The sequence below is a fragment of the Zalophus californianus genome, chromosome 10 (genome assembly GCF_009762305.2).
Source record: "Zalophus californianus isolate mZalCal1 chromosome 10, mZalCal1.pri.v2, whole genome shotgun sequence".
Classification (NCBI taxonomy): domain Eukaryota; kingdom Metazoa; phylum Chordata; class Mammalia; order Carnivora; family Otariidae; genus Zalophus; species Zalophus californianus.
Window position 1 is genome coordinate 28,534,894 of NC_045604.1, and position 25,544 is coordinate 28,560,437.

General features: G+C 42.2%; 1 protein-coding gene and 1 non-coding gene across 2 annotated transcripts in view; both read right to left on the reverse strand.

Moving 5' to 3' along the window:
- Nucleotides 1-2,214: 2,214 nt before the first annotated feature.
- Nucleotides 2,215-25,544, reverse strand: part of IPO9 (importin 9) — a 56,988-nt gene continuing 33,658 nt past the window's right edge. The window contains exons 14-24 of the mRNA XM_027611162.1: nucleotides 22,977-23,136; nucleotides 10,236-10,462; nucleotides 8,161-8,309; nucleotides 7,514-7,642; nucleotides 6,499-6,774; nucleotides 6,071-6,237; nucleotides 5,322-5,455; nucleotides 4,553-4,675; nucleotides 4,027-4,131; nucleotides 3,733-3,809; nucleotides 2,215-3,289 (exon numbers count right to left, since the gene is read on the reverse strand). Coding sequence (XP_027466963.1) covers nucleotides 3,179-3,289; nucleotides 3,733-3,809; nucleotides 4,027-4,131; nucleotides 4,553-4,675; nucleotides 5,322-5,455; nucleotides 6,071-6,237; nucleotides 6,499-6,774; nucleotides 7,514-7,642; nucleotides 8,161-8,309; nucleotides 10,236-10,462; nucleotides 22,977-23,136 — 1,658 coding nt within the window. The 3' untranslated portion in view covers nucleotides 2,215-3,178. The remainder of the gene's footprint in view (nucleotides 3,290-3,732; nucleotides 3,810-4,026; nucleotides 4,132-4,552; nucleotides 4,676-5,321; nucleotides 5,456-6,070; nucleotides 6,238-6,498; nucleotides 6,775-7,513; nucleotides 7,643-8,160; nucleotides 8,310-10,235; nucleotides 10,463-22,976; nucleotides 23,137-25,544) is intronic.
- On the reverse strand, nucleotides 22,670-22,804 carry LOC113933781. Its single transcript, XR_003523488.1, has one exon. It is a non-coding gene; the product is annotated as a small nucleolar RNA SNORA42/SNORA80 family (small nucleolar RNA).

The window sequence follows — 25,544 nt, forward strand, 5'->3', positions numbered from 1 at the left end:
AGGTCATGATCCCAAGGTTGAGAGATGAAGCCCCATGGAACCTGCTAGGGATTTTCTCTCTCCCTCAAACCCCTCCCATCTAAAAAAAAAAAATCTTATCAGCAACTCTATCTAGTACTGTTCCTTTTGTAAATGGCCTCAAATCCTCTTTTGGAATGGGTAGAACATTAAAAAGCCCCCTCATCTGTCATTAATATCAAAGGAGGGGCCAAGGACGGAGCCCTGGGGCACAGCATAAACCATTCCACAATAAGCCAGTTTGTAGTCTGAGTTGGTGGCCAGTAACGAACTTCTCCATTTCCCTAATGCTTTGATTTTACCGTGTCTAGATTTTAACAAAATCAGACTACGAGTCTTGTTGGGCATCACTTGCTCTGAATTCATAATGAACATCTATTAAACTCCAGTGATTACAACATTCTTATTTATCAGCTCAAGTCATCTGTCTATAGTGCCTGATCAATGTCACACATCTGGCAGGATAGTCCCTGATCAATGTCACAGATTGGGCAGGGACTTATCATAACCAGCTTCCTTCCATTCTTGGACTTCCACCTCCTCCATCTTCTGGTTGTTTCTTCCATTTTCCCTTCAGTTCTTTCCACTAAGAGCTCAACACACTGCTGGCAAAGCCCTTGGTGTCCTAGCTGTTACTCACCAGGCTCAGGAGACCTGAAGTATTTTAGAACAGCCCAGCGCTCTCTCATTCCCTTGTTTATCTTGTCTTGAACTTCAACTTCTTCCACCCAGTTAGCCCTGATCTTTTAGACCCAAGGTAGTTCTTTGGCCAAAAGACCAGGAGACAAAATAGGAGCTGGAGTTCAACTTTCTGAAAATACTACTGGACTCAAGCATTTCTTTTTTCTCCCTGCTGACAGTGGATATAGTCTCTGAACTCTCTTCCTCATTGATAGAATGGGAATATTATCCACTGTGTACCTGCTGTAAAGGTTAAATGGGATGATGTGAAGATGCTGTGGGAGCAGAGGAAGTGCCTGCACACCAACGGGCCCAAGACCCTCTGCTCTCATCCACAACAGTATGTCTGTTGGGCAGGGGTGGCCCCCTGGATGATACGGAGACCTTTTCCTTCAGGACTCAAGTTTTCCAGTCCTCCCCAAAAATCAGCAAGAGAGGACCTTTGTCAAGAGATCATTTTTGGCACCAGATACAGACTCTTTTTTCTCATTAGTAGGCCCAGAAGGGGCCCATATCATATTCTATGTGTGGGAGCCCCAAGCCTTCCCAAACTCAGCAATTCAATGCCAATGGCATGAGACCATTCTTTTGTGCCACAATCAGTTGATTTGGCCTTGTGTAACCTTCAGCACTGAAACCAACTGGCACTGCCTTGAGATCAACTATGGAGTGAGTTTCTAAGGCTGACTGTGGTTTTCCTGAGCACCAATTGGCCAGACCTCCTATATTTCCCCAATATGAGCAACTCTCCCAACTCAAGGGGGAGAAACAGCAGGGGCAGTTACTAGTCTCAGAACCTGGCTGGCAGTGGACCATGCTGTGCACACGCCCTCAGGCTTTTCAAAGACACTTTCCCCAACTCAGATGTGAGAATTGTACACCGGGGACACCTAGTGGCGTGAAATCACTATTAGCTACAAAATCCTTAGGCTTCCCTAACGGTCCTGTACAGTAAATGCCCCACAAGTGGGGCCCTTTCCTCAAGAACGGCTCAGTCAGTTAAGAACAGAGACTTAAGGGGCGCCTGGGTGGCTCAGTCGTTAAGCGTCTGCCTTCGGCTCAGGTCATGATCCCAGAGTCCTGGGATCGAGCCCCACATCGGGCTCCCTGCTCCGCAGGAAGCCTGCTTCTCCCTCTCCTACTCCCCCTGCTTGTGTTTCCTCTCTCGCTTTGTCTCTGTCAAATAAATAAAATCTTAAAAAAAAAAGAACAGAGACTTAAATTCACTTTATATTCTATTTCTTGTCTGCAAGACCATCAACCTCAAGAAATCTTCTGTAGCTGCTAAAACTGAGGCACCAGGTGTGGGCACTATCAAAAAAGGGAATGCTGGGCTTTGCCTTCCTCCCCTTGATTTATTATCCTCATTCACCCACAACAGATTGAAATTCCCAAATAAGGGACCGCCCTTAAAAATACTTGTTTGGACGATAATAACTCTCTAAGATTCATTTTGAGCTAGCTTAGCTAAAACACACTAGGGTGTCTACATGGCTCTGCCTAATCTTTTTCCCCTTATTTTCCTTCTAAAAGGAACAGAAGGCAGATGTGCTGGTACACCTTATACCATGTGGACTAAATTCATTTGTAAAGATTACTTTACTCTCCTAGAAAAATACACATTGCAAATTTGAGGGCTACAACTTAACCACTTTAGAGGATTTCTGAGGGAGATGGGGTAACCTTTGAATATCAGACTGGGTGGTGATGTGTGGGAGAGGAATATTAAATATGGTTGGGTCAGGAGGACTTCTAAAAAAATGGTTTTCCCACTTTTTTTTTTTTCCCCTAAAAAAGGAAAACCAACGTGCCATCTGTCTGGCTTATTTTGTGTGTGTGCATGTATACACAGGGATAGCTTAGGGGGAGGGGCTGTGTCATGCAATGAGGCAAAAACAAGATGACTTCCTTTGACAGGGGAGCCTTAGTGTTATAGGAGGGAGACAAGGAGAGGTCACTGGAGAGGGCTCAGAATGTAGCTGCTCTCTCTCGTTCCTATGGAGAACCCAGAGCATCTGTGGTGGAGGGCAGAAAGCAGAATCATCTCTCAAGGTTATTCCTATCTGAACACATCAGATGTCCTATGAAAGTAAACAGGTCTGTTTTAGAATATAAATGGTCATGACTTCCTGTGCTCCTGAGGTGGGGCAAAATAATCCATGAACACATAATCCTTCTGGGCAATATGTTTCTGGAGTGGCCAGCAGAGGACTCTAGGAACAGAGGTGACACAGTTGGGGAGAAAAAGGTTCTAGAGATGGAGTCTCTTCAGGGGGTCTTTGAGAAATGTCCTTTGTTCCAGTATTCCTAAGTGACAGCACTGGTGAGCTTGGTCTGAATTGTCACTCTGCAAAGGCCAAAGGCCGAGAGTCAGGAGGCCACTCTAGGTTGAAAAGAAAGTACATCTCGAGGCCAGTTTAGGGCTGAAAAATGGTCTGTGGCTGGGCCAGGAGGAGCAGATGTGGAAAGTGTCCGTTTTTTAGATGCCAATGGTCTGCAGAACCCGCCTCTCGTTGTCATTAAGGTGGCCTGAGAACATTATGTAGCAGGGCTGCTGAGCGAACTGGCAGAGGAAGTCCGTGAGATATGCCTGGAGGGAAGAAAAAGAATGGCATTACTGAAGGTTCCCAGGCTCACCACCTGTAGCAGGGCAAGAACCCCAAGTGGTACAGGAAGCATTGGCTTTTAGACAAATGCCAACACCCTGAACGGTGGCTTTCTACATTCTTGGATCTAGTTCAGGTTCAACCCAGAGACTAAATTCCATAAGGAAACAAAATTTTCCCAACAGATCTCATATTCCACCCAAGGACCTTCACAAGCTGGCCGGGTTGCAAGAAATTGGGACTGCAGGTTTAACACTAAGGTGCAAAGGCCCAGACCACCCAGAGCCCCTGACTACTCAGCAAGACAGGAACTCTCTGCCCTGAAGCTCCCAGGATGAACTATGAATGGGTTTGAGGCCATATTCCTGTTTCCGTGGCTTAAGATGTTGTCACTTGCAAGAGATCTATCTTCTCTGGACATTCTCACCTGCAGATCAATCTGATAGAGAGGATCCTTTAGGGCATCAGGGTCATCTTCCTCATCATCCTCGTAGTAATCCTCCTCTGTTAGACACAGCCAACATAGAGAGGGTTCAGGGCAGAGGCTCCTGCTTGCGCCCCAAGCAGGGAGGCGTCACCACACGGCTGGGGTAGAAGGGCTAAAAAAGCCCAAGGAACGTTCCTTGTGGGCCCACCCCTCCCCTTTCTTTGGCACCCCACTGTTGGTACCTGTGCACAGAAAAGCTATTTGGCAAGTCTGCCCCCGTCTCCAACGGCTTACCGTATTTACTTGTAGCGAGAATGTCAGATAGGAGCTGGCCAGCTAAACCGTCCTCCTCCTCTTCTTCGTCCTCCCCCTGGTCCTCCCACATATCGTTGGAGTCATCTACTTGGAGATGAAAAGCGGCTGGAGCACGCTCACACGTTTTCCCTTCCCAAATGCACACAGGCCAGAACAGAAGGGTCCCAAGGGTTTCTGCAATGTGGCCTGTGGCCAAGCCCTCCCAGAATGTTTAAGTGGAAGAACCGAGGGTGTTCTGGCGGGTAGGTAAAAGGCGGAAACTCCTGAGAAAAACCAAACAGAAAGGTTGCCTCCCGGCTGCCTCCTACCCCAGCCTCTGAAGAGAGTTCACAAGGCAGACCAGAAGAGCAGCTCTTAACGTGTGTGGCCATGCTAGCCACGTGACAGGCAGGCAATAAACATTAAAAAAAACCCCCGTGATTCAATAACCGAAACTGGTCAATTTGAACATTTGTAACTTGATCTGCCAGGCTAAAAGTCTGCTGGGAGTAAGAGCCTCGTGCACCTTGACCCCACTCTGCAGGAGTGGCCTGGCGTGCGGCATTGGCCTCCATGACGTTGGAGAGCTCATTGATGATCAGCTTCAGGATCTTGACCAGCAAAGGAATGTTTGTCCAGCGCTCAGGGTCTGGAAAGGAAAGGAAAGGCTTCTAGGCAGACTGTCAGTGGGCTCACTTCTGGCAGTGCTCACCAGACACAGTTCACCATCCCTCGAGCTTTCCACCATCCCAGACCGTATCCACTTGCCACAGAACGATTGAAAATTAAATAACTTCATTCTGCTTGGTGTTCTAAGAGCTCAGAAGTTAGGACAGATAAGAGAGTTCAGGAATTAGAGATAGGGTTTTGCTGGTAACAAAGCTTGGACACCAAGTAACTGAACAGAGTGCAATACTCCAGTCCCCATGACTTGCAGTCTGAGAAACAGCATAGGGATTATAAACCTACAGCTGAAGAGGGCAGCTTTGTACTCGCTGCCTACAAATCACTGACATCACAGGCCAAAAGCAATCTGATAACAAAGACAGCTGATATGGGTATCAGAGCCCCCGAATGAAGCTGGAAGTTGGGGTCCCTGAGATTGTTTTTGCCAATTTTCAGCAACAAGAAAGAACCATATGTTCTGATCCTTTGTTTACCTATAGCTTTCTGTTTCTTTTTATCAAAGCCATCACTAACAATTATATTTTAAAAATCTAGATCACAGTACATCCCTGCCTTCCACCCCACTTAGCCCCTAAGGAGGAGACTGGAGGGGCAGCAGCATCACCCACTTTTGGCTGACTTAGAGCGGGTGCGGATGCCCTCATCCATGCTGTAGATCTCCTCTCCCTTCACGCGGATATCCTGTAGCCGTTTGTCATCTGCATTGATGCCATGCTGGAGCAGTTTACACAGTGCCACAGAGCTAGCAAGGAAGAGCCAAAAAGGGTCAATCAGCAACCCATCTAGAGTTCACTCCAAGGAGACAAGCAATTATGTCCTAAGACTCTTCTCTTGGTTGGTGAAAATTCTGTTCACAAATTAGGAGAGATAAGAGAACCTAGCTGAAAATGGGATTTAGTGTTCATGAGGATGGGCTAATGAGAACTTCTGAACTTCTTGAACAAAGCTAGGGTGGGCAAGGATCACAACGGCTGGCCACACTGGAAGGTGCAACAGGATGATGAGAACCAGTGGGAAGCAAGTCTAGGACAGGAAGTTAGCAAAGCCAGGGTTAGAAGGCTTGGGTTTATAAAGGAGAATAAGCCACTAGCAGTACTTGGCTGGGTGAAGTCTGTGGCAGAGGGGGATCTCTAGCCAGCAGAGAGGGGAAAAAAAACATGGTGTACTTGTGTCGACTGTGTTTTGGAAATTTCAAGGTGGCAGCTATTCAAAGACACCGATTAACAATAGAGAAATAGAGGGAAAAGGGAATACAAGGGGCAGTCTGACATGTTGAACAAAAACCAATGAAGCAAGTCAGGGAAAGAAGAAATGCAAGGAGAGGGCAGAATGCCCACAGAAGAAAGATGGGCTCTACCTGACTTTGCCCTCATATTGTCCATAGAACAGATGCTGTCGGCTTGTCCACTCAGCCATTACAAACTCCAGGGCAGGTTTGCCAGTAGGTCCCGGGAGGCTGCACAGGAACTCCAAGAGGGGTTCCAGCTGAGTGTGCACCAGATGAGCGAACACCATGATCAGAGACTAGGAGGTAACAAGAAGGACATCTACTTCAGGGAAACCAATTTCAGAGACTTGGAGATGAGAGGGAATGGGGCTGGCCAGTCAAGAAATAGAGAACACGGAGATTTCCTTGTCAGTATTTCTTGGGCCAGAATACACAGATTTTACGTAACTGTTCTGCAAGGACAGTAAGACAAAGTAAAACACCTCAGGGCCTGTATACCCATTTCTATCTCTACCACCCGGAGGCCAGGAAAGCCCTGCTCCCCACTGCCCCCTTACCTGCATGACACTGAGCGTTTCTGCCTGCTGCATCTTACTGAGGATGGCACGAAGAATCTGGTCCAGGTTCTCCCCGAGCTCCCGCCCTGCCTTGGAGATGAGGGTGGAGACGAGGCGACCCACGAAGGCCGCCGTGAATTCGGAGGTACGGGGGTCCAGGAGCTGGCTCACCACCTGCATCACGTACCACAGCCCATTGTGGCCCTGCTCGTCGTGCCACTGGGCCACCTGCTCCAGCGTCACTGACACGTAAGCCCGCAAGCACTCTCCACCATTCTGGGGAGACAAAGGTGGCAAATGAGATTAGCAACAGGGGGGACAGGTGTCAGGAGGCCCTCAGTCTGTACAGGCAAATGTTCTTCTTAGAGGCCTGTGCCTCATAAGAGTAATGAGCCTACAGGGTTTGTGGTGGGCACATACTACTGGAGTCAGGCATTTACTGGTACAGATATAGCCTGCACTATACAGTCCTTGCTTTACCTAATCAGCTATCTCAAAAATGCATATTTCCGATCACAAGGGATAATGGCCAAGTAAACTAAGTTTTAGCCATAAATATCTACCTCTGGTACTGGAAAAACATGTTTCAGATATAAGCAATGATTACGGACATTACAGGTCTTTATGGGAATAAAGACAAACTTATATGAACCACTGTCTGCTTAGAGGTTTCCAAAGGCCTATTACTTTGCTGACTTAATATTAAGTCAGAAAAGACTTTCTTATAGCTTCGAGTCTAAATGTCTGTAATCTCGTCCACAATAGCCATACCCAGATACAGATGGGTAGGATGTCTGGCATCCTTACATAATCTTATATATGTAAGATTACAACATATCCCAAAGCAGAGAATGCTTGGCTTCTGCAGTCCAGACCTTTCCTGGGTCCCTTGGTTAAATATGGATTTGAGAGACCTGTATCTCAAAAGCATGCGACTGTGTCAGCTTTCTCAGGCTACTATATGCCCACGGCCGGGGAGCTATTGTCCCTCTTCTAGTCACCACAGCTCAGATACCTGCATGGTGGCGTTGTCATCTGTGTGAAGGGTGCATTGTGCCACGGCTGGGAAAGCTTGGCAGATGAGTAGCTGGGAAAGGGGAGGCTTTGTATTCCGTACTACTGTGGTCAGGATATCAATGGCCGTCTGAAGGAGAGAAGAGGGAAACAAGAGAATCAGAACCGCCCCTAGGGTGGGGGCCGGGGGTGCCCAACAACCAAGATCCTTATTGCACGGATACAACACAGCAACCCAAAGAAAGCTCATTAATTTTTATTAATGAAGTTTCTGAAGGAAAGGAATTAATTCGATAGTAGACAGTGCTCTCAGCCTCCTCCTGATAGCTCACTGCTTGCTCAGGTAGGGGAGAAGGCAGTATACGGCGGTGGAGTGGACAGTCTGGTGACATAGTCAGTGGCACTGTGTAATAACAGCACTGTTCAATATTTCAATGAGGACAATTCGGAAACAACAAGAGCCATTTTCTTAAAGCCTCAAGAATCACCCACTGTCCTGTGGGCACAGTAGCCCAGGAAAATCACCCTATGAATCTCTAAGGCCACTGGTTTCCTGTCAGCTAGGTGCGATCTACAGGTGACGTGCAGAGCATGTGCACGCTCTTTTTCTTATACCTCCGCCCACACCAGTGCCCTGTAGCCACTTACCGCACACAGTCCTGCAGGGATCTTGTCTGCTGGGGCCTGCATTATGCTCACTAGAGTGGGAATCAGCCTCATCTGCATTGGGCCCTGACAGGCTTCAATCTGGGACAGCTCCTTGAAGATATCCTGGGCCAGCGAGGCGACGACAGGATCTGAAGTGGATAAGGCAACACAGAATCCCCCCACCCAATGGTGTGCATGTGCTTCTGGCTTAATGACACCTGCTGTTCGGCCCTCACCTAAGTTAACAACTTCTGCTTTGCTTACACATCACATACCTGGGAACTAGTGAGGCCGTATGAATAACCTGAAACAGGAGAGATGCTAAATCTGCAAGAGCCAGAGTATGCATGGTTTCATTAAGTCAGAGACTGGCCAGTAATAGCTACTCCTAAAATGAAACTTGGCTCTTTTTCTGGGGCAAATCTTTAATGACTTTTATTCTTATGAAACCTGGATTATGAAACCAAATGCTTAAGGAAAAAAAAATCCCCACTGACACTCTGTTAAGAAGACCATGAAAGTTTCAAAGATTGCCACAACACTCATTGCCAGGTTCTCCCATGTTGGAGAGGAACTATACACATCTCCCAGGGGTTAGTCATGAGAGGAAAAAGAGCTCCCAAAGCATTTCCAAGGCGAAAGGCAAAACCCTCACAAGGCAGAGCCTTGTGAAGAAATGAAACTTTGGCTTGACCTACTTCACCTATTTAAGAAGTATTTCTTCCTGTATCTAGCAGGAAAAAATAGAAAGTGTGCAGTGTACTAAGATACATGTTAAAAGATCACTGCGGCATTACTTTGCAAAAAAATTGCTAACAACCTAGACGTGCATTAACAGAACAGGCAAATTATGACACAGCCATTTTATGGAATATTATGTGGTGGCTGAAAAGAATGAGAGATCTAAGAGTGCAATGTGGAACCTCTTCAGGACATTTTTTTTTTTTTTTGAAGATTTTGTTTATTTTGTCAGAGAGAGAGAGCGCACAAGCAGGGGGAGCGAAAGGCAGAGGAAGAAGCAGACTCCCCGCTGAGCAAGGACCCTCCCCCCCACCAATGCAGGACTCGATCCCAGAACCCTGGGATCATGACCTGAGCTGAAGGCAGATGCTTAACTGACTGAGCCACCCAGGTGTCCCTTCAGGACACATTTTAAGTGAAAAAGCAAATCAAATAAAATGTTTAGTAGATGTCATATTATATAACTCCTACCTCTACATATCCTGTATTTCAATATTGGCACTCCCTCTATAAAAACAAATATCCTCAATATTTTCTCTGGTAATGAAGCATTACACAAGTAAAGTGTTGTTATAATGCATACTCACTAATGAAAAACTTAAAACGTAGGAAAGTATTCAAGGAAAGAAAACACCTGGAATTCCACTACCTAGAGAGACATACCCTTAACATTTTGATATATTTTCTTCTGGTATTTTTTTTAAATACATATCTATGACTTAGTTCTTGTCTAAAACAAACCACAAACTTGGAATTATATTCTATGCAGTGGAATATGTGGAAAACCCTCTATTCTCTTCTTATAATGTGCGTACTTTTCCATGGCTTTAACTATTCCTTTCAAGTTTGATTTTTAGAGGATGCATGGTATTCCACTTTATGGATATAATAAATGTAATTAATTTTTTATTACTTCTAAATTTTTGCTACTACAAAAGCCATGTGATGAACCCCACTGTTCGTAACCCTTCACATGTGTCTTTCTTCAGTATCTTTCCACATTATAGCTGTAAGCCTCTTCTTTTAGGAAGATTTTGATGTAATTGCTCAATTTCCTACTTGACTATTAAAGTTCTGAATTGTACCTCTTGCCTGCTAACCCTTTACTCGTCGTCTTCTTCCCCAGTTCTGACTACAGGACAAAGTGACAGGAATAGCTACTCTACTTTTTGGTGTTCCTGTAGCTCCGGTATGGCTCTCCTCTTTGCTGAGTGAAAGCTATTCTTTGCTTATGATGCTTAAGATCAACAGACCCAGGGAAAAGTTTCACCTAAATTCACCAGCCACCACCTTCCCTTTGGAGTCCCTCATCCACACACAGTCCTGGTGCATACCATTACTGTACTTCAGGAAAATGGCGATGGTGAAGGGGCAGATTTTGCTTTCCATGCTTGCTGTGAACTCTGGGTCTACTGTACAAACGATGCACAGGGTCTCCATCACCAGGTTGAGGACCTCTGAGCTGAACTGGGCTGCTAGGTGAATTAAGCCATCCAGGATACTGGGGAGGAAGGGCTGAAGTACGTGGGTACTCTCTGAGACTTTTAGTTGGTCACAATAACTAGAGAGAGAGAGAGAGAGAGAGAGAGAGAGAGAGAGAGAGAGAGAGAGAGAGAAGCATTACTCTCAAGTGGATCTCTTAATTCCTGGTTCTTCTATTCGCTATCACAGATTACAGCATTTGTATGTGTAGCTTTATTTTTTTTAAAGATTTTATTTATTTATTTTACAGAGAGATACAGCAAGAGAGGGAAAACAAGCAGGGGAACTGGGAGACGGAGAGGCAGGCTTCCCGAGCAGCAGGGAGCCCAAGCCGAAGGCAAACACTTAATGAATGAGCCACCCAGGCACCCCATATGTGTAGCTTTATGAAGCTACTTGTAGAGTTAGTTTTTACATCTTTCTGGGGCATATTTTGTAAACATCAGCACCACCATCTCTATGCTAATTTATTTCTGCTTTGGTTTTTTGCTATTTTAAACTTTCATCCCTCTCCCACTCTGTCGTATCATTATATTCAAATTATTAAGATGTTAATTAAATGCTTTATAATTCCTCAGATTACTGCTTTAATCACATCCTTCAGATTTTTATATATTCCTCTTATTTTTCAAATAGTTACAGTGGTTTTATTTTTAAGATTTTTAAAATTTATTTGAGAGAGAGAGTGGGGGGAGGAGCAGAGGGAGAGGGAGGGTAGACTCCCGAGCACAGATCCCAATGAGGGGCTCGATCCCATCACCCTGAGATCATGACCTGAGCCAAAATCAAGAGTCAGATGCCTTAAATAAATCTTAAAAAAAACCTAAACAAAACAAAAACAGGATTGTGGGGGAGGCTCTGAGTGGCTGAGTCGGTTGAGCGTCTCTGACTCCTGGTTTCAGCTCAGGTAGTGATCTCACAGTCGTGAGCTCGAGCCCTGCATTGGGCTCCGGGCTCAGCATGGAGTGTGCTTCGGATTCTCTAATCCTCTGCCCTTCCTACTCGTGCTCTCTCTTCAATTAAAAAAAAAAAAAGAAGAAGTCAGGGGCGCCTGGGTGGCTCAGCGGGGAGCCTGCTTCTTCCTCTGCCTGTGCTCTCTCTCTCTGACAAATAATCTTTAAAAAAAAAACAACAAAAAACCAAAAACCCCATAAATATTTGGGGGCACTTGGGTGGCTTAGTTCACAGTATCTGATTTTTTTTTTTAAAGATTTTATTTATTTATCTGACAGAGAGAAAGCACAAGCAGGCAGAGGGAAAGGGAGAAGCAGGTGCCCTACCAAGGGGAGGGCCTGCCGTGGGGCTCCATCCCAGGACCCTGGGATCATGACCTGAGCAGAAGGCAGATGCTTAACGACTGAGCCACTCAGGTATCCCAATAGTTTTTTTTTTTTTTAAGATTTTATTTATTTGACAGAGAGAGACACAGCGAGAGAGGGAACACAAACAGGAGGAGTGGGAGAGGGAGGAGCAGGCTTCCTGCGGAGCAAGGAGCCCGATGCAGGGCTCGATCCCAGGACCCTGGGATCATGACCTGAGCCAAAGGCAGACGCTTAACGATTGAGCCACCCAGGCACCCCCCCAACAGTTAGTTTTTTAACATCTTTTCTAACACAACTGTTATTTAGTAGGAGATTATTTAACTTTCATGCTATAAAAATTTTGTACTTTTTGGAGTATTTTGCATCCTAAAATGAGGTCAATTTGTATAGACATTCTATGCAATAATAAACTTGTATAATATCTGTGTACAATAGAAAATTGTGTACTAAAATTCGTATACTATTTGTGGGGTTTAAAGTTTTCTATACATAGTTTTAACTTATTCACCTCTTATTCAATCAATATGTACTGAGTGCTGTTTACCATGTCCAATGGAATATAATTATTAAAGACATACTGTTTTAAGTCTTTACTTTCATTTATCTTCAGAATGGCAATAGAAGGCAATAAAAACACTGTTTCTCTATGTTAAAAGAACCTAGTACAGAAACAAGGCCCTCCCCAGGTACTCAATAAATGTTTTTTCCTAAATTTTTTTTAAGTGGCTTATAACCATGTTACTTGTGTCAGATGCTGGGTTCAAAGGTCCATAATGAACAGTGAAACTGTGGACTTTGATCTCTCAGATTTGTCCAAAGACTTTTAAAAAAATATTTATTTACTTATTTGAGACAGAGAGAGTAGGCGAGCGGAGGAAGGAGCAGAGCGAGAGGGACAAGCAGGTCCCACAACCCATGAGATCATGACCTGAGCCGAAATCACGAGTCGCACACTTAACCAGCTGAGCCACCCAGGAGCCCCAGACTTTTTGTTTTTTGATCCGTAACATCTTGATTTTCAATTTTACCTTGCTCTGTATCTAACTTTCCTTGAGAGCTGATCTATCATCTGGCCTTGGTCAGCTCTCAACTCCCAGACCAGGTTTTGCATCCATCTCTCTACTGGTACTCAGTTGTGCCCTACCTCCTCCTCTTGCTTCTCCACTCCAAGGATTTATAGTTACTTTGCTCTTCTGAGGAACTTGAAACTATACAGTCTGGTAGATCGTGGAGATCAAATTATCTGCTTAGATCATATGGGATCTTGTATGCCACACTAAGGAAGGCTAGACTTTATTTTGGAAGCCAGTGTATCTCAAACTTTTTTTTTTACAAATTATTTCCAATACCTTCTTTGCCCTCCCCAAAAGTCTTCAAGAAAAACTGAAGCCCCAGGAAGATGCTACAGATTTATCCTGTGGTTTCACGGATCAGCCGGCATACTAGGACTTTGTTCTGGGGTACCTGTACCACAATTTGAAGAGCACAACTGGAACCAGGAGAATTTCACTTACAGGAGCAAAACTATCAGGTTTCTATTTTATTTATTTTATTTTATGTTATTTAAAGATTTTATTTATTCATTTGAGACACAGAGATACAGAGAGAGAGAGAAAGCATGAGCAGGGAGGGGGAGGCAGAGGGAGAGGGAGAAGCAGGCTCCCCGCCGAGCCAGGAGCCCGATGTGGGGCTCGATCCTAGGACCCTGGATTCATGACCTGAGCCGAAGGCAGATGCTCCACCATCTGAGCCACCCAGGCACCCCTCAGGTTTCTATTTTAGAAAGAACAGTTAGACAGCTAAAATACTACAGATTGCTGTAGTGGAGGCTGGAGCCGAGACATCAATTAGGAAGCTATAGCAGCAATTCAGGCTACAAGAAGTTGAGAATACAAGCTAGGCTAGTAGTAGTAGGAGAGAAGAGATGAAAGGCTAACGAACCAAGACCTAAAAGGCAGAGATCTGGGATCTCCATTTTTACTAAAACAGGGGATACAAAATCTCTTTAAGCATAAGATCTAAAGGTACCAATTTCTTTAAAAAAAAAAAAAAAAGTACCGATTTCTTCTACTAAAACAGAGAATACAGGTAGGGCAGGCTTGGAGGCAGTCAACGGTAAGCTCAGTAGTGGATGTCTTTATTTTCAGATACTTAAAATGATTTCGGACAGTTTGCAATGATACATAAATTATGACATGGAAGAATAAATTAAAACCAGGACAAAAGAAAAGCAAAGGTGGTGTGATGGTCATTAAAAGGTTGCTAGTGACATCAGAAAGAACAGTTTCAGTAATGTGATAAGGACATAAGTCAGATCGTAACTGGTTGGGAAACTGAATAGGGAAATGATCAACTGGAGAATCCTGGCTGTGAAGAAAAGAATAGCTAGGATCCCTTCACAGACAGTTTCTAACCTGGGATCCACAGATGTGGTCAAGGGATCCAGCCTTTGATACATTATATAAATTTTTTTTTTAGGTTAAACTTTTTAAAAAATTTTATAAACATGTATGAATGTCCATTTCCCTGGTGTGCAAAGCTTTGGTCACCTTTCCAGAGGTTTGCTTCACCTTTCAATAAATCACTGCCCATGTAGTCAGAGACTTACCATTATTCTTTTTTAAGTTTTCTTCACATTTTTCTGATTATAAAATATGAATTTATGAACAAATCAACTTAAAAAAATTTTTTTTAAAGATTTTATTTATCTTACAGTGAGAGACACAGCGAGAGAGGGAACACAAGCAGGGGGAGTGGGAGAGGGAGAAGCAGGCTTCCCGCGGAGCGGGGAGCCCGATGCGGGGCTCGATTCCAGGACCCTGGGATCATGACCTGAGCTGAAGGCAGACGCTTAACGACTGAGCCACCCAGGCGCCCCTCAACTTAAAATTTTTAACTTAAATTTTTTCAGCTTTATTGAGGTATAATTACATATACCACTGTAAGATATTTAAAGTATACATTGCTGTGATCTGATATACACACACACACTGTGAAAGCTCCCCATCTCATTTGTTACCACATCCAATACATCATGTAATTTTTGTGTGTGTGAGAAAATTTAGGTTCTATTCTCTAACAAACTTCAATTATACAATACAGTGTTATCAACTTAATCAGTTTTATATTAGATCTTCTGATTTTGTTCATCTTATAGAGGAGAGTGTGTACCCTTTTATCAACCTCTCCCTATACCCCCACCCTCCAGCAATCACTTTCTGTTTTTTTTTAAGATTTTATTAGAGAGGGGGAGAGAGAGAGAGAGAGAGAGAGAGAGAGAATGAGCCCAAGCAGTGGGAGAAGCAGAGGGAGAGGGACATGCAGACTCAGCACTAAGCCCAGAGTCCATAACAGAGCTCGATCCCAAGACCCTGAGATCATGACCCAAACCGAAATCAAGAGTCAGACACACAAGTGGGACAGAGCCACCCAGGCGCCCCACTGCTCTTTCTAAATGAAAATGATTTTATTTTTAGATTCTAGATATAAATGATACCATGCAATATTTGTCTTTCTGTGTGGCCTTTTTCACTTAGCATGATGCCTTCAAGATCCATTCCTGTTGCTGCAAATGGCAGTTCCTTCTTTCTCACAGCTAAATAATATTCCATTGCATATGTATCTTTATCCCTTCTTTATCACATCTTTATCCCTTCATCTGCTGACACACACTTAGGTTGTTCCCATATGTTGTTGGCTATTGTAAATACCAAGCAATGAACATGGCACTGTGATCTCTTCTAGATCCTGTTTTCATGTCCTTTGGATATTTACCCAAAAGTGGGATTGTTAAATGAAATGGTAGTTCTATTTTAAATTTTTGAGGAAACTCCATACTGTTTTTCATATACTGCTTTACCAATCAATATACATTCCCACCACCAACACTGCACAAGGGTTCCCTTTTCTCCACATCCTCAACACTTGTTATTTTGTTTTTTGTTTAAAGATTTTATTTATTTACGGGCGCCTGGGTGGCTCAGTCGTTGAGCGTCTGCCTTCGGCTCGGGTCATGGTCCCAGGGTCCTGGGATCGAGCCCCGCATCGGGCTCCCTGCTCCGCGGGAAGCCTGCTTCTCCCTCTCCCACTCCCCCTGCTTGTGTTCCCTCTCTCGCTGTGACTCTGTCTGTCAAATAAATAAATAAAATCTTTAAAAAAAAAAAAAAAAAAAAAAAAAAAAAAAAAAAAAAAAAAAGATTTTATTTATTTATCTGACAGAGAGAGACACAGCGAGGGAGTGGGAGAGGGAGAGGCAGGCTTCCTGCTGAGCAGGGAGCCCGATGCGGGGCTCAATCCCAGGACCCGGGATCATGACCTGAGCCGGAGGCAGACGCTTAACGACTGAGCCACCCAGGCGCCCCTACACTTGTTATTTTGGATAACAAAATACACTTGCTGTTTTGGATGACAGTCATTCTAACATGTGTGAGTTGTTATCTCATTGTGGTTTTGATTTGCATTTCCCTGATATTTAGAGATGTTGAGTACATTTTCATTTACCTGTTGGCCACTTATAGGTCTTCTTTGGAAAAGTGTATATTCAGTTTCTGTGCCATTTTTTAACCAGACTGTTTTATTTGCTATTGAGTTTTTAAAAATATATTTAGAATATTAATCCCCTATTCGATATATGATTTACATTTTCTCCTATTTTGTAGGTTGCCTTTTCGTTTTCTTGATGGCTTCCTTTGCTATGCTCAAGCTTTTCAGCTTGATGTAGTCCCACTTATTTATTTTTGCTTTTGTTGCCTTAGTTCTTGGTGTCAAACTCAAAAAACCACTGCCAAAACCAATACCAAGGATCTTAACTTCTATGTTTTCTTCCAGGAGTTTCATGGTTTTAGGTCTTGTGTTCGAATTTTTAATCCATTCTGAGTTGACTTTGGTGTATGGTATAAGATTAAGGTTCAGTTGCACTCTTTTGCACATGGCTAACCAGTTTTCCCAACACCATTCATTGAAGAGACTGTTCTTTCCCCATTGAAGACTCTTGGCTCCTTTGTTGTACATTAACTGACCATATATGTGTGGGTTTATTCCCAGGCTCTACATTCTGTTCCACCGATCTGTTTATCTGTTTTATGCCAATACCATACCTTTTTGATTACTACTATAGTTTTTTAATATAGTTTGTAATCAGGGAGTGTGAAGCCTCCAGTTTTGTTCTTTCTCATGATTCCTTTGACCATTCAAGGTCTTTTGTGATTCCATACAAATTTTAAGACTGTCTACCACTGGGAGTTTTAATAGGAATTGCAATGAGTCTGTAGATTGTTTTCAGGAGTGTGAAAATTTTAATAACATTAATACTTCTAATGCATGAGCATGGAATTAACTTTCCATCTTATTTGTGTTTTCTTCAATTTCTTTCCTCAATATCTTATAGTTTTCAGCGTACAGATTTAAAAAAAAATTTTTATTTATTTGAGAGAGAGCGAGCGAGCATGCATGCAAGAGTGGGGGGAGGGGCAGAAGGACAGGGATAAGCAGACTCCCCGCTCAGCCCCAGGACCCTGAGATCCTGATCCAAGCTGAAGTCAGATGCTTAACCGACTGAGCAACCCACCAGGCGCCTCTTCAGTGTATAGATCTTTCATCTACTTGGTTAAATTTATTCTCGGTATTTTATTGTTTTTGATGCAATTACAAGTAACATTGTTTTAAAATTTTCTCAAAGTTCATTATTAGAAATACAAGGATTTTTGTGTATTTTGTATCCTGTAACTGCAAATAGAGACAATTTTATATCTTCCTTTCTAATTTGGATGCCTTTTCTTTCCTGCTTTAGCTAAAACTTCTATTACCATGTTGAATAGGAATGGTGAGACTGGACATTCTTGTCTTATTCTTGGTCTTAAAGGAAAAACTTGCAGTTTCATTGTTCAGTATGATGTTAGCTGTGGGTTTCTCATAGTTGGTCTCTATTGTGTTAAGGTGTGTCCCTACTATATTCACTGTGTTGAGAGTTTTTATCATGAATGGATGCTGAATTTTGTCAATGCTTTTACTGAATCTACTGAGATAATCCTATCATTTTTATCTTTCATTTTATTAAGTGGTATATCACATTTATTGGTTTACATATGTTGAACCATCCTGGTATCTCAGGGATAAATGCCACTTGATCATAGTTGTGATCCTTTTAATGTACTGTTGAATTTGGTTTCCTCCTATTTTGTTGGGGATTTCTGCATCTATATTCATCAGGGATATCGGGGCCTGTAGTTTTCTTCTACTGTCTTTGTCTGGTTTTGGTATCAGGGTATGCTGACTTCATTAAATGTTTGGAAGTGCTCCTTCTTCTTTAGTTTTTTTTTTTTTTTAAAGATTTAATTAATTTATTTGACAGAGAGAGAGACAGCGAGAGAGGGAACACAAGCAGGGGGAGTGGGAGAGGTTGAGAAGAAGGCTCCTGGCTGAGCAGGGAGCCCGATGCAGGGCTCGATCCCAGGACCCCGGGATCATGACCTGAGCCGAAGGCAGGCATTTAACAACTGAGCCACCCAGACGCCCCTCTTCTTTAGTTTTTTTGGAAAACTCTGAGCAAGATTTGTATTAATTCTTCTTTAAATGTTTGGTAGAGTTCACCAGTGAAATCATCTGGTCCTGGGCTTTTCTTTTATGAAATTTTTGACTACTGATCCAGTATCCTTACTTGTGAATGTCTGTTCAAATTATCTATTTTGTCACAATTCAGTCTTGATAGGCTGTATGTTTCTAGGAATTTCTCCATTTCTTCTAGGTTATCCAATTTGTTGGCATATAATTGTTCATAGTAGTCTCTTATGATCCTTTGCATTTCTGTGGTTATCAGTTGTAATGTCTCCTTGTTCATTTCTGATTTTTTAAAAAGATTTATTTATTTATTTTTAAGATTTTATTTATTTGATAGAGACACAGCGATAGAGGGAACACAAGCAGGGGAGTGGGAGAGGGAGAAGCAGGCTTCCCGTGGAGCAGCGAGCCCAAAGCAGGGATCCATCCCAGGATCCTGAGATCATGACCTGAGCCAAAGGCAGACGCTTAACGACTGAGTCACCCAGGCGCCCAAGATTTATTTTAGAGAGAGAGGGCGCACACACGTGCAAACGGCCTTGAGGGACAGAGGGAGGGGGACAGAGAGAATCCTCAAGCAGACTCCCCACTGAGCACAGAGCCCGGATTAGGGTCTCAATCTCACAACCCAGAGATCATGACCTGAGCTGAAACCAAGAAACAGAGGCTTAACCGAATGAGCCACCCTGGTGCCCCTCATTTCTGATTTTATATTTGAGTCTTCTCTCACTTCTTTTTAGCTTAGCTAGAGTTTATCGGTTTTGTGTTTTCCAAAAACACAGCTCTTAGGTTAGTTGGTCTTTTCTATGGTTCTTCTGGTCTCTATTTTTGCTTGGATCTTCCTATTATTAACTTTGGGCTTAATTTGTTCTTCTTTTTCTAGTTCCTGAGATGTAAAGTTGTTTGAGATTTTTTTTTTCTTAATGTAGAGACTTATCTCTATAAACTTCTCTCCTAAAACTGGTTTTGCTGCATCCTTAAGTTTTGGTATGTTATGTTTCCATTTTTGTTTCAAGATATTTTTCTATTTTTCTTTTGATTTCTTTTTCCATTGATTGTTTAGGAGTTTGTTAATTTTCACGTATTTGTGAATTTTCCAGTTTTCCTCCTGTAACTAATTTCTATGTTATTTCACTGTGGTTGGAGAAGAGAGTGGTATGATTTCAGTCTTAAGTTTGCTAGGACTTATTTTGTGACCTAACACATGACCTCTCCTGGAGGATGCTTGAGAAGAATGTGTATTCTGCTGCTGTTGGTTAGGACGTTCTGTATATGTCTAGTAGGTGCATTTAGTCAAAAGTGTAATTCAAATCCAGTATTTCCTTATTGATTTCTGTTTGGATGATCTATCCATTGTTGAAAGTGGGTTATTAAAAGTCCCCTACAATTACTGTATTATTGTCTATTTCTCCCTTCAGATGCTAGTATTTGCTTAATATATTTAGGTGCTCCAATGTCAAACGTACACATATTTGCAAAGGTTATACCTTTTTGATGAATTGACCCCTTTATCATTACATAATGACCTTTTTTCTGTCTCTTGTACAGCTTTTGAGCGAAAGTCTATTTTATCTAATATAGCTACCCTTGCTCTGTTTTGGTTTCCACTTGGATGGAACAGCTTTTCCATCACCTCATTTTGAACATGTGTATCCTGAAGTGAGTCTCTTAAAAGCAGCATATAAGTTGGGTCTTCTCTATTTTTTTAAAAGATTTTTTATTTATCTGACAGAGAGAGAGACAGCCAGAGAAGGAACACAAGCAGGGGGAGCGGGAGAGGAAGAAGCAGGCTCCCCGCTGAGCAGGGCGCCCGATGTGAGGCTTGATCCCAGGACTCCCTGATCATGACCTGAGCTGAAGGCAGACACTTAACGACTGAACCACCCAGGCGCCCTTGTTCCTTTCTTCCCCTCTTGCTGTCTTTGTGAGTTTATTATTTCCCATAGTGGAATGCTCTGATTCTGTTGTCTATTATAGATTTTTGCTTTGTGGTTACTGTGAGGCTTACATAAAACATTTATAGATATAACAGTTTATTTCACACTGATAACTTTGTATACAAAAGCTCTCTTTATTCCCACTCTTTTATGTTTTTGATACCACAATTTAACTTTTTATATTGTATATTCATTAAATTATTTAGCTAGCTATTTTCAATACTTTTGTCCCTTAACCTTTAGAGGTAAGTGATTAACACACTGCCAGATTACAGAATTAGAGTATTCTGAATTTGATTATATACCCATCTTTATCAGTGTGTTGTATATTTCATATTATTAATTTCATTTCAGAATTCCTTTCAGCATTTCTTGTAAGGTAGGCCTAGTGGTGAGGAATTCCCTCAGCTTTGTTTGAGAGACTGTATCTTGCCTTCATTCCTGAAGGACATCTTTGCTGTGTATTCTTGGTTGACAGTTTTTTCTTTCAGCACTTTAAACATACCATGCCACTCTCTCCTGGCCTGTAGGGTTTCTGCTGCAAAGTCAGCTGACAGTCTTATAGGGATTTCCTTACATGAGAGAAATGTTTTTCTCTTGCTGCTTTAAAAGTCATCTGATTTTAGACAAATTTTTTTTAACTAATTGATAGTTTTATTATAATGTATGTTGGAGAAGATCACTTTGAATTTGAAATTTTGGGGTGAAATACTGGCCTCATGAACATGGATGTACAATCTCTCTTCAGATTTGGGACATTCTCAGACGTTATTTATTTAAGCTTTCATCCCCCTTCTACCTCTCTTCTCCTTCCAGAGCTCCAATAATTCACAGACGGTTTCTCCTAATGGCATCCTAAAGTTCACATAGGTTTTCTACATTCTTTTTCATTCCTTATTTGTTGCCCTCCTTGAGTGGATAATTTCAAAGGTCCTGTCTTCTTTTCCACAAATTTTTTTCTTCCTCTTGAGTTGTTCTGCTTTTGATGGTCTCTGTTGCATTTTTTCATTTATTGTATTCTTCACCTCTAGAATTTCTGCTTGGTTCTTTTCCCCATGATTTCTATTTACTTGTTTAACTTCTCATTATGTTTCTGTATTGTTTTTCTGATTTCATTGAATTGTTTTCTGTGTTTTCTTGTAGCTCACTGAGCTCCTTGAAACAGTTATTTTGGATTCTTTATCAGGTACATCACAGATCTCCGTGTTTGGGCTCAGTTACTGGAAAATTATTGTGCTCCTTTTGTGGTGTCACGTTTCCTTGATTTTTCATGTTCCTTGAAGTCTTTCTTGTGTTGCAGGTCTTCACATTTGAAGTAACGGTTACTTCTTCCAGTCTTTTCTGATTCACCCCTTTAAACTGTCCAGTCTTGGATTTCTTTGGCTCCAGTGCTATGCTGGAATCTCTCTGCTGGACTCCCGGACTTCCACAAAGGCTCTTTCATCTTTGGGTGATTGTCTACTTGATCTTAGCCAAAAAGCCGAGAAGCGATTGGGTGATTGTCTAAATCCATGTTCTCCAGGGGTTCCTGGACCACAGCTGAGAGGGGGTGGAGCCAGTTCATGGACTACTTCAGGGTCTGCAGCTGGGACTGAGGTCTGTATTCCTATTCTCCAACACACAGCTGGGTAAGATCCTCCCAGGTACTTGATGTGTGGTGCTGGTGATAGAATCCAAGCCCTTAAGGGCATGGAGCTGTGTCTGGGGCTACAGCCAGGACTAGGGTTGATACATCAGCTGCCTGGTATGGGCCTGACTTCTCAAAATGGCTCTCCTTGTTCTTGGACAGCACTGGGGTTGCAGTCTCCTCTCTGGGTCTCACAGCTCCCACAAAGGCACTGTTGTCCATCAACAGATGCCAAGTTATTGTTGTTGAGGGAGAGATACAAGCGACAGGCATCTTATTCTGCCATCCGGCATGCACTATTTCCCCTCAATGCTTTCTAAAGACATATAATAATGCAGAGCATCTCAATCTCTACTTCAAAAGAAGAGAGCACCAGTAGGTAGAAGATGAATTTTGTATTTTTAGGATTTTAGGTAGTTTTTAGGATTCGATTGAGATTTTTAAGTTTGGACTTTAAAATATTTCTTAAAACAACAGTACTCCCTCTGATCTTGGTAGGAATATAAATAAATGACTAGTTGAGCCACTAGTATGTTAGCTGTGAAAAACGGAGGTAAAACTAGGAGAAAATAAGCAGTGTTTCTAGGCCTCATTATCCCAAATTTAGTCTCTAAAACAGGGAAGTCAATCAACAAAAGGACCTGGGCTCTAATCATGCTTCTATAATTCTTCACTTACAACCCTATGCAAGTTATTTATCCCTCAATTCTTCACCTAAGAAAGGGAGTTGGTCTAGACGTCTCCAGAGCTGGAGTGAATTTTAAAGGAATGAGGAACAAAAGGGAACAAGATCTACTGGGACTCAAAGAAGCCACATTGTTTCTTTTTTTTCTGTTTTCTCTTTTCACTGTGCAACCCACTTCAGTGCCTGCAGCCTATGGCACAGAGGCCAGGCAATGGTTCGGGGCCACAGTTTGCTCTGGCATGGGGCACTATGAGAGGCCCAGGGGGATGAGCCTGCCATAAATCCAAACCCATGCATAGAAGCCATGTTCATGGTATGTTTTTTTCCCGTCCATTTGCCATTTGGTAGGAGAGCTTCATCAGAAATTTCCAAGCAACATAATCCACTGGCCAAATGCTGTTTGGGAGTTCTACTCTGAGTAATTTTCTCTTAAAATAGCTCTTATCACTCTAAGGTGGTGTACTCACCCCCAGATGGCTCTCACGGCAGAAATTCGAACTGATGGGGGTTGTGTCTCATGAAGACCACTAACTGTTGCCTGTAGAAACTGCTGTATCAATTCAGGGGACATAGCAACAGTAAACCGACTGGCAGCCCAAAGTGCCCGGCCCAAGAGAAAAGGAGACACTGGGAGGAAGAGAGAGCAATTAGGGGTTGGACAATAAAAGTTTCTGTTACTTGCCCTTCCTCCTTTCCCACCTCCATCCTCAATTTGTCACAGTAACTGGATACTACATAATATATAAAACTTAATTAAGGAAAAAGGATGATCTTATCAGATAAAAGCAAATGTTCAACCTATGGTACAGAATCATTTTCCCAGTTTTGCTTTTCACTATTCGTTGCAGAGCAGATCTTGAATATTCTTAGGCTAAAAAGACTTACCTCCCTCATTTCCATCCCTACCTCTCATTATCCTTTACCTGCACTACTAGTTAGTCCTCTAAATGTCTCTGTTGCCAGTTTTTTCCTATTCTTGGACCACTACTGAAATATTATAAATTATAGCTGTCATTCTTTTATTTAGTACCTGTCAATAAATTCCATAGTCTAACAAATAAAGACCATTTTAGTTAAGCATTAGATTCAAGGCCCCGTATGATCAGGAACTTTAGCATTATCAATGATTTCCTTTTATGTGTTCTAAACTCAAGCACACACCCCTCCCAGCAACTTGCATCTTACCTTGCCATTTCTGTGCTTTGTATATAAGCCAAGACACTCACCTCTACTTGCATCATCCAACTGATCTTAGGCTGAAGTAATCCTAACTATCTCTGTGCTAGTCTTTAGCTTTCTTACATATTCTTACACATTTTGTTGGATATTCTAGCCACCTGTGTAAGGATGTCTACCCGCCGCCTATTATAAGCCGCTTGAAGACAGGGACTATACTTAATCAGCTTATCACAGAGCTTACCTTAGTTACCTGTAAACATGTAGTTGATGAGAATTATTGAACAGAACCTAACAACCTGTGCCAGTCAGATAATTACATACTAATTTATATAATACAGAATAGCAGTACTCAAAGTATGGTCCAGGGACTCCTAGGAGTCCCAAAGTTAAAACTTTCATAGTGATACCAAATATGATCCATCTTTTTCATTCTCATTCTTTCTTAAGTATACAGTGGAGTTTTCCAGAGGTGATCTGATGTGTGACACCATGGCTCTGACAGCTAATGAAATGTATGCTTGCATTCCCTATATTTTAGAAACTTCTCAGATTTATTTATTTATTTTAGTGGGGGGGGCAGAGGGTGAGGGAGAGAGAGAAATTTAAGCAAGCTCCACACCCAGTGCAGAGCCCGATTCAGGGCTCAATCTCACGACCCTGAGAGCATGACCTAAGCCACAATCAAGAGTCAGACGCTTAACCATCTGAGCCACCCAGGGGCCCTGAAACTTCGTAATTTTAATTTCTAATATGTTAAATACTGACACACAAAATTCACAGAAAAACTCTCTGATCACTGATAATTTTTAGAAGTATAAAGGGGACTTGACACCACAAAGTTTGAGAATGGCTGGTGCAGAAAAGCTTTTAGCTATTGACAGGATAATAAATGCTGTATTAAACTTTGCCCCAGTCTCAGTTATAAATATTCTCAAGTCTGCATGAATTTTTGAAGGTTCTTTACTAGGGTAAATTCTACAAAAAATATATTGATGGGTTTAAGAAATTTAAACACTTTCATTCAACACATAATTATGAAAGCCTATTACATGCAAGGCACTGTGGGATACAAACATGTATTAGACATGATTTCTACCTTCAGAGACCTTATAGTCTAGTATGAGAAAAAAAACATTCATCAGCCTAAGAGTGAAAAAGGATATTTCCAATGGGCCTGAGCTCTGGATGTTCAACCATTTTAATTTTGTGAGTCAGAGAATGGAAGTGACTTCGTAAGATATCCTCTAACAGATTACCTAAAGTCAGAGTAGCATGTTTTCAAATGGCTTTGGCTATTCAAACGGCTAGTCTATGAGCGAGAGGCAAGTGAATGGAGCAAATAATGCCAAATGTGCCATGATTTATGTACACGAGAAAGCAAAGATGGCCTTTTGTAATGGGGAGTGGGTGGGTCTAAGGATGAAAATAAGGCATAGCATGGGCAGAAGCAACATAGCTGAAGATGTCAAATAGAAAGATGGTAATTCTTAGCTATTGCTGCTCTGCATTGCTGGAAAAATCCGAGTCTAATATAGTAGAACCAACTTTTTTTTTTCCTTAAAAAGGCAAGCAGCTAACATGGACTTGAGAATGGAACATTTTAATTATTTGGATATTGGCCAAGAATAAAGTTTGAGAAAAATGACAGGAAACAAACAGGAAGAATGAGCCTGACACAAACCACCTGAAGGTATTTTGGACCTAATAATGACAGAACTTAAGCCAAAGTTCTCAAGGTACAGTAACCAAATTTGCATCCTATTCAAATGTCAAAACCAGACATAAATGTGAGCAGTAATTTGGAAGGAAACGTGAACAGAGTGGAAAAATTATGAATGCGGCAATATTTCTTAGCT